The 8,711-nt window shown below is 46.3% G+C and overlaps 4 protein-coding genes across 4 annotated transcripts; 1 reads left to right on the top strand and 3 right to left on the bottom strand.

The window, feature by feature from the left end:
* Window positions 1–236: 236 nt before the first annotated feature.
* UA08_03112 (hypothetical protein) lies at window positions 237–510 on the bottom strand (the record flags this gene model as incomplete). The annotated part of the gene is made up of 2 exons (XM_020265776.1): window positions 237–391; window positions 444–510. The coding sequence occupies 2 exons, from the start codon at window positions 508–510 to the stop codon at window positions 237–239; spliced, it is 222 nt and encodes a 73-aa protein (XP_020121363.1).
* Window positions 511–1,849: 1,339 nt separating this feature from the next.
* UA08_03111 (hypothetical protein) lies at window positions 1,850–4,198 on the bottom strand (the record flags this gene model as incomplete). Its single annotated transcript, XM_020265765.1, has 12 exons — window positions 1,850–1,892; window positions 2,164–2,388; window positions 2,445–2,560; window positions 2,611–2,815; window positions 2,879–3,003; window positions 3,083–3,167; window positions 3,222–3,354; window positions 3,444–3,497; window positions 3,559–3,583; window positions 3,688–3,826; window positions 3,892–3,949; window positions 4,009–4,198. 12 exons carry the CDS (start codon window positions 4,196–4,198, stop codon window positions 1,850–1,852), a joined length of 1,398 nt encoding a protein of 465 aa, XP_020121137.1.
* A 633-nt stretch (window positions 4,199–4,831) lies between these two features.
* Window positions 4,832–6,462, top strand: UA08_03110 (hypothetical protein; the record flags this gene model as incomplete). Its single annotated transcript, XM_020265754.1, has 7 exons — window positions 4,832–5,067; window positions 5,137–5,392; window positions 5,450–5,495; window positions 5,552–5,799; window positions 5,852–5,999; window positions 6,046–6,190; window positions 6,258–6,462. 7 exons carry the CDS (start codon window positions 4,832–4,834, stop codon window positions 6,460–6,462), a joined length of 1,284 nt encoding a protein of 427 aa, XP_020121136.1.
* Window positions 6,463–6,830: 368 nt separating this feature from the next.
* On the bottom strand, window positions 6,831–8,489 carry UA08_03109 (hypothetical protein; the record flags this gene model as incomplete). Its single annotated transcript, XM_020265743.1, has 4 exons — window positions 6,831–7,607; window positions 7,714–7,812; window positions 7,860–8,106; window positions 8,356–8,489. The coding sequence occupies 4 exons, from the start codon at window positions 8,487–8,489 to the stop codon at window positions 6,831–6,833; spliced, it is 1,257 nt and encodes a 418-aa protein (XP_020121362.1).
* Window positions 8,490–8,711: the final 222 nt, after the last annotated feature.

Genomic DNA, 8,711 nt, shown 5'->3' with positions numbered 1-8,711 from the left:
TGTTGGTTATACTCGAGGTTCTTCTATGTATGATCAGATTTCTGCATTCAACTGTAAATTTTATTGTACTTGATTTTAACCAGCTGATCAAGCATTTTAGGTATCTCTCAGCGCCTAAGCAACTACTTATCACATCCCACGTCCAACTCTATTCCAAGTACTTCTGCCTTGGTATCCTTGTAGCCACCATCCTTCTCAACCTTCAATACCTTACAAGGGTGTGACTTGAACTGCGTTTACTCGTTGAGCCCCTCAGTGCAAGGGTGAGGTGTGCAAATCGGTGGAGGAGGCCAAGTGAACTCGTCACGTTTCTCAACATCGGGAGCTCCAGTGTGGATGGTTCCAGGAGTATGAATGTAGAAGTCGACAGAGTCGGATTCACGCTTCGCGTCTATGAGATGCCTCAGTTAGTAGTATCGCACATGACTAGGAGGTAGAGGTACCAGTCTTTGTAGGCACAGCAATAACTGCAACTGCCATAAGGGCAGCGATCAGAGTCTTGAAGAGCATTTTGTAGTTTTCATAAGCTAAGACCGAGGTAACCGACGAAAGTGGTTATGTCTGAAGATTCTGAGGTTCCAAGCTGGTTTGAGAGGATTGAGAGCAGTGTAGTGAAGAGAAAGAGAATGTTCGTCTGTTTGGGTAGAAGAATCCTTTTATAGACAGACGTGTGCCAAGAAATCCCAACCTATATCCTAGTGAAGCCTCCAGTTTTGCCTGAATAATACTTTTGTACATAATTAGACTACCAGATAGTATTCAAATCACCTGTGATACCTTGTCAATAAAGGTATGGCTGTTCGGAGCAATATAACCAGCCATTGCCTGAGAAAAGGGCAACCTTAGTGAAAGAAAGTGCTATAAAGCTGGGGTCAATGAAACATTTTTCTATGGAGGTATGACATATGTAAGCACTGTTAATCTTATTACGTGGCCTACTAGGGTATTAATGTAATATAGGCGGTTTTCTATGCACTAAGTGGAGGTATCTGAAATAGCACCTTGAAAGAAATTGTGGTGTAGCATTCTGCTCTTTGTTTGCACCCTAAAGAAGCCTGCACTTGGCTTGTGCAATCTCTGAAATTATCAATAATATACGACTAGAGTTCTCCAGACAAAGAGGAACACCTCGTGCACAGGCTGCAGCTATCTACAGTGGGCATTCTTTATATCCATGTGAATAAAGCATGGCATAATGTCAGGGTGTCTTGAAATGACCACTTGTAGTGTAACCCTAGCAGTGATATCCCTTACCTGGGCGTATTTTCCGCTTCCAGAAGCAGTCATCAAACCCATGAGAATAGGATGCCAGCTATATCTCTAAGCTCAGATATGGTACACAAAGTGGGAGGCGGCACCCATATAGTACACCGCTGGGGCAATAGGCTGGAAGCCAACATATGAATGTGAGAAGGAAACTCGTTGGGATATCACTTGTCAGCTAAAGCTACATGTGAACATGCTTGACCTGATAAGGTGATCACTGTCAAGTGCATTGAAAGCCTGGGGGCATTTGGAAGCAGCGAAGAACATACTAAGTGCTAATAATACTGTTAGACATGAATGTTTTTTTTTTATTCTCGATGAGTTGTGAACGGTAGTTTGAAGAAATATGGCTTTCTGTGAAGATTTGTTGCATGCTAGGAAGAATCTGTAGATGCATGTCGACTCGCTTCAGAGTTGATACTTCTACGCGTTTTCAGCGAATTGGGATATAATGGAGGAGATTTTTGGAACTGTTGCTGTCAAACAGATGCATTAGGTAGAATAGTCAGGTCTAGCTCTGGTATGAAGCATCTATGCTGTTCCACTGCAACCGGCTTTGTACTCAAAGAGTACTGATGGGTACTTACTGCGTATACTCAAGCTGCTCTGCAGCTAAGGCAATCAAACTAACTAGTTTTAGTCTAATGTAGAGACAATTTGTTATGTGTATAGTTCGCCCTCTTCGCCTCTAAACCGGTTAATACCTATGCTCTGGAGTTCTTTTGTACAGACAATCTTCTCTTCACCAAAGATTTCCCATCATTCCGACTTTTATTCAGATTTGGAGAATTCCCCTGATCCCTGAATAGAATTAGACCCTGTTGCTATTCTCATACCCTCTTTCCTAGAAACTATGCATCAGCTTGTGGAATTGCTTGGCTGTTTTGCGAAACTCACCTTATTTGATCCCGTCTTACAAGAATATTGATCACCATGATAAGGACGACAGCAGCTACACAGGAGCAACTAGCCGTGATGAAACCCTTGTGATATCTGGGAGCATCGACAGTCTGCCAGATAATCAATGGCAGCCACGCCGAGATGACATATCCGAAATCATTCGTGGTGCCCACTACTATTGCCCGCTCTTCAGCATCGTCCGAGCAAATTTCCGTTGCCCATCTTTGCATAATGTCAGTATCCGTGTCATTTATAGAAAGGGAACTGTAGCGGCTTACACTAGGATGAGAGGGCTAACAATCACCCCTTGTCCCGCTATAATGTAACAGGCCCAACGCCACCCTTCAGGAATATCCCACACCGCAAGGGAAACGTATAAGACAAAGCTAATCGTCTGCGGCTATGTCAGCATTCATTGAGAATTGGCGACAATCTAAGTCTTACTGTTGCAAAAAGAAGGACCGGCCATCTCCTTCCGTCCAAGAGGCCGTCAGATACCCACGCGTAAACGAGACAAGCGACTATTTGCACGGCGGAGGTCACAGTCGGATAGTCATTGATCTGAGCAGTCGTATATTTTGGATTTACGCTATCTTTGAGGTACAGAGAGAAGATCGGCTGACCGAGGGCGCCAGCAGCACCAGCTAGGCTGGGATTGTATCAGTACGAAAACAAATCTCCTAACTCAACCATGCCACTGCCAGAAGCTTACAAGAATAGAAGAGGAAGAAGGTAAATATGCCATGAGGCCAGGATCTTGAACATTTTCTGTCTCGTGTATGGCTGAAGTTGCTCCCGCTTTTCCTTTTGAACCCGGGCAATTGCAATCGCTTTGTCCTAGAGACGACATAGGCGTCAGTCAATACTGGACCATATTGATGGAACACGGACTTGCCTGTTTGTTTAGATACCACACGCGACTGTTGGCAGGGGTATCGGGCATAACGAAGAAGCCGGCCAGAGCCAATGGCAGTGAAATGACTCCGTCCATGATGTAGAGCCTGATATTCACGATATTAGCATCTCGCACGGCATTCAATGTCAAGCATTCTCACCATTGCCAGCCTTTCAAGCCGCCCCGTCCATCGAGGCCAATCACCGCTGTCATGAGATAGCCTGAGAACATGGTGGCCAGTGCCGAGCTGACGTTAAATATGACTGCTCGCTTTCCGAGCTCATCCTTGCGATCTAATTCGCAATCAAATCAGTCTTTCGCTCTCAAAAAGGAGTGCAGCCGATAGGGACATTAGGAAAACGTAGACGAATCAAAAACTTACACCATGCTCCCATCATGTACAACACGCCAGGATAGTACGTGCTTTCTGCCAGTCCTACACTGTATCAGCCCGACTAATAATGCTTGCTTCAAAAGACGTAAAAAAGTGATAGTACCAATGAAGAATCGCAGCACATATAGCTGCGTCACCGTTTTGCATCGAGAAAGACACATAGTGAGTACGGTCCAGACAATCTTGCCAGGCTTAGTACTGTGTTTCCCATGATTTTCGAGAGAATTCATACCTCAGATGAAGGCAGCCAAATAGACGGCCTCACTCTCGTCAGAACAATGTTGCTTGGTATTTGACCAATGATATATCCCACAGTCCACAAAGTGGTTACATAGTTCAGCTGATTGTCGTACATGCCGAGATCATCTTGCCTTCGTATTTCAGTGTGTATATTAATCACAACCCTTCACGCATGCAAGGTCGGGAGATCACTTACATGCCGGACACGTAGGCATTAGTTAGGTTAGCCTGATCGAGGTACTTGATGAAGTACCCTGCACACCCAGTTAGAACCGACACTTTCCGACTGGCACTGCGCGTTGAAAGGGCATACCTAAGCAACAGATTGAGAGGATTCCCGCATCTAGTTTGAACAGGAATCGCCGCTCCTCGGGTGTTTTGTCCCAAGTGTCCCATATATTGCTCCGCCATGTCTTCTTCGGCTTTTCCTTAACGAAGATCGTATCGACCCCTTCTTCGTCGTTGCCAAAGGTCGCAGCGGATACTTCTATATCTTTCGGCATTGTATTTCGAGGGAGGACAATGTTTGTAGCAGATGAGCGCCAGATAGACTAAATTGGACGCTACCAGACATTTACAAGCCTCTCGTTTATAAAGTTGAGTACTCATACACCCTGGATTTTTCGCCATACCAGGATGAAAACACGAATGGCACTAGAGTTGGTGTTTGCGCATTCACAGTCGATCTAGAAACAAGAAACAGAACCTCTTCGCTTGTGGAAGGAATCGTATCTGTTTATCCAATCTCTTTGGTGTCCTCCTAGCCAATGGCTACGGGGGGGAATTCCGAAGTACCAGCCCGGGGTCTTTGCACAACACGTAAGCTATTGGATTGAAATCATGAGTCGGGACATGCTAGCTCAACTGTGTTCAATATTTGTAGAAAATATATATGTGTCTCTCTGCGCTCGGAACGCCATCCCGTGCACAGCCAATGATGAAGCTTTCTAAAAATCGCGTTGCTATAATCCGGGCTGACGTGCTTTGGGGACGACTAGAATACATATTCACTTCTCAGACCGTGCTCCTTCTATCCGATTGCGGTATATTTCAACTTAAAGTCACGGAATTTGGTATATCTTTGTGGACATAGAAAAGAAAAAGAAAGTGTGTCACGGATTACCTGATTGAGCATTATGATTGCAAAATCACTAATCACAGTTGCCATTATTGGAGGCGGCCCTGGAGGGCTCGCAACTGCTATCGCCTTGTCCAAGCTACCGTTTGTTCACGTCAGACTTTACGAGCAGAACCCAGAGCCCCGAGAGGCCGGCGCGGGTATTAGCTTGAGCACGAACGCCTGGAAGATCCTGGACCTGCTGCAAGCAAGCGATGGTGTTAAAGGGGGCTCAAAGGCAAATACTCACCAGAGGTTAGCAAGTCTGTTGCTCGCTTGAACGTAAATTTATCTTTTGCTATGCCTAACGCATTATGATGACAGAAATGGGTATACCGGAAAAATCCTCAATGTCCAAGAGCAACCGGAAAATTCTGGTGCTGATGCCCGTGGATCCATTCGGGCCCGTAGAACTCGACTCCAGTCAGCTCTCCTCGCTAGAGTGCCTGCAGAGATCATCGAATACGGCAAGAGGGTCGTGTCTCTCGATAACCTTGAAGAGGGAGGCGTGCGTGTTAAGTTCAAGGATGAAACTGAGGTAGTTGTAGATCTCGTCGTTGGTGCCGACGGTATACGATCAGTCAGTGTTTATTGTTCTTCATTGTACCTGTGATGATTTATTCACGTTACACTATAGATTGTGCGACGAATCCTCTTTCCGGACCATCAACTTCACTTTACAGGTAGGCTGAAACACCTTGGTTATCGCCTAATAGCTCCGTTGACAACCAAATTGCAGGAAACACGGCCTGGCGCGTGCTTGTTCCCAAGTCCTCCCTGGCTCACATCCCAGACATCACTCAAACAACGGCCTGGTGGTGGGGAGAAACCGGCCACGCATATGTGTCTGATGTAGACGATGAGACAGAGACTGCTGATCCACACTTTGAGATAACTATTCGCTCGTACCACGAACCCGAGATTGCTGGCACGACCGTTCCCTGGGGCATCCCCGCTAGCAATGACAAAGTAGCATCGCGGGTATTGGTATGGGCTGACAGGTCTATCTTAGCAGTTGTTTTTGCTAATCTTCAAGTAGAAATTTGATCAGCGAGTCAGGGATGCGGTTGGCGTTGTGCCAGAGGGACAGTGGAGGGAGTTTGCCGGCTATGCTGGCCCTCGTCTCGAACACATAACCGGGTGGGATAAGGTCGTGCTTATAGGCGATGCCAGCCATCCTCTTCAAGGTATGATATAACCCTTGTGTGCTATATCTAGTCTGACACTTTCTAGGTGCCTTTGGCTCCGGAGCAACGTTTGCCATGGAGGACGGCTGGATTCTGGCGCGTGCTCTTGAGCGAACGAGGTCGTCTGCTAGCCCTCTCCCCCGTGCGCTGAAAATATTTGATGAAATCAGGTCGCCTTATTATATGAGAATGTGAGTAATTCTAAATAACACATCTGCGAAGTTTCACGGAGGTGATGTCTGATTTTTTTTGCCACAGGTATGCGCATCTCGACGAAGGTCGTGAGAAAATGCAAAAGCAGCGTAAATCAGAGAGCCACACACTCGATGAGCTTCTAAAAGCCAGAATAGATAATTTACTGGGCGGGAATAAGGATTTTATCTACAAGAACGATATTCAAAAAGTCTGGAACGATTACATCGCGACATTGCCAGATGAGGACGACGTCACGGATTCAAACTGATTGTACGGGTACTTCACCTTAAGACTACTGGAGTATATAATCTGCGATGTATCAAAGAATATTTATAGGCGATAATGACAAGTGTGATAGTGTGCAAGTAATATCCTACGCTATATCTTGGGGTTGGCCAGGCCCTGTTTCGAGTAAATTGGCGTTGCGTGGTTTAGAGTCACATTGATAGGAATATGTCATAATCAAGACTAGTCCCCGATCCTTACAAAGTAGCCGTACTTGATGATGACCATCATGATTATTTGTTAGAAGAAAAAAAGTGCAACTCTATATGTACTGCTAAATTTTGTTTGAAGCTTGACCGACAGTCGAGAAACACAGGACATAAAAATGCAAACAACTAGCCATGATATAACTTAGGAAGCAGCTTCTGGATTTTCGAATCCGCTATTCAGGACATTTTTCGGATGTGTCAGCTTCATCAATCTCTCTTTGGTCTCAATCCACTCTCGTGAATAGCCGTCAGGCTTCTTGTCCGATGGTGCTCTCCCTTCGTTAACCCATCGCATCAGCTCGGCAGCGTATTCAATGTCTTTCCCCCACAAGCTATGAAACTTCTTTCCATAACCTTTCTCTTTGACTCTGTGGAGATACTCAGCTCGCATAACAGAATCAGCCGGGAGCTTTGCGTTGTCTGATAAGAAAGCAGCGACGGCGATGGCCTGGAACTCAAAGAGCGAGAATGTCGCAGTGTAGAACGGCACACCCACAAACGTAAGCGTCGGGTCTGGAATATAAAATATGTCTTTGTGCAGGTTGTGCAGCTGTAAACCATCCGTGACGAGGACAAGGTCGTCTGCTTGCTCCGGCGCCTGGTCGTCGCGATGATACTCCGACAGGAAGGGAAGGCTAAATTGATATCCAGTTGCAACAATTACGCGGTCAATGTTTTCCAAAACCTGGCCATTGGCCAGCGTCACTGTTCCCGGAATTGCACTGGACTCAGAAGGAGGATCGGTTTGTAAAGGGCCAAACTGAGCTACTTGCCCTACTCTTGTGGCATTCTCGGGCAGCGAGGATTCTGGATGGTCAAACGCACCACCTCTTGTCGATTGCCACACTTTTTTGGTAACAAGACTGAGTTCTTTGGCGATATCCAAGGAAGAGGCGCTACCCCCAATGAGTAGTACGGTCTGACGGCAACGTTAGTGTTGGAGGTCCTCGAATTCAGACATACATTAATTTACGTGCCTGGTTCACAAATCCTTTGTTATTTCGATAGCTTTTTGAGTGGCTTACTCTTGACGGCCATGCGGTTTTCCATTCAGCCAATCCAGGGATACTAGGCGTCTTCGGAGCATGATAATGACCTGAAGCTACAACAACAGCTTCAAATACCTGGAGGCTATTAGGTCGACTACTCTTGTTAGGGAGGAAGGACATACCCAGTGTTGTGCAGCTGTCTCCTGTGTGTCGTGATCCCAGGTACGCGTCTCAACCCTCCACTTCCCATCTTGCTTGTTCACACGTTCAACCTTGGTGTTGAAAAGCGTCTGACCGGCTATACCAGTCTTGGAAGCTGTGTCTTGAATATATTCCGCGAGGACACGATGATTCGCAAAGGACTCCGTGTTTGGTTTCCAAGTATTAAGACTCAATTCTAGCAGATCTGTTGGAACATTGTTCTTCAGACTGTCGTAACAAGGTCTATGTCAATCAGCACCAATACTCATGATTGCTCTTAAATAAAACTCTGACCCTGGACTTGCATGTAATTTGTACCGGTCAGTGTTGTCTGCAGACTGGTGGAACGTGTGCTCAGCCAGAGAGGCTTTGGCTGATGGGTAGTCGGGCTCGATTGGTAGTCTCGGATCCCAAACCCTTCTTCTCCGTAAGCAGTGAACATGGGTATTCTCACAGTCAGTGAATCAGTATACGAACCACACGCCTCCACTGACTGGCGCTCTTTCGAACACCGTCACGTCCAGTCCTTCGGATTTGAGGTGCGCGGCAGTGACTACTCCGGATATGCCTGCTCCAATGACAGCTACACGATGAATAGATTGGTCGGCCATAATGGACTGAATGAATGTATATCTGTTTGGCGGGGTGTTGCTTTTTGGACGGATTGACGGGTTTGGCGATATCTATGAGATATCCTCTGTATTTGGCCATGCCCTGCCTGCATGATAAAGCCTCCATGCCTTTCAACTTTCGGCTGGCTCCGCGTGTCTGTCGAATAAAAGTCGACGCTATAAATCAGGGGCCATAACGTCTTTTCGGATGCGATGGCGCCA

This window comes from Talaromyces atroroseus, assembly GCF_001907595.1.
Source record: "Talaromyces atroroseus strain IBT 11181 chromosome Unknown scaffold_3, whole genome shotgun sequence".
Lineage (NCBI taxonomy): Eukaryota > Fungi > Ascomycota > Eurotiomycetes > Eurotiales > Trichocomaceae > Talaromyces > Talaromyces atroroseus.
Note: the sequence above shows the minus strand (reverse complement) of the source record. Positions and strands in the feature narration are given on the sequence as shown.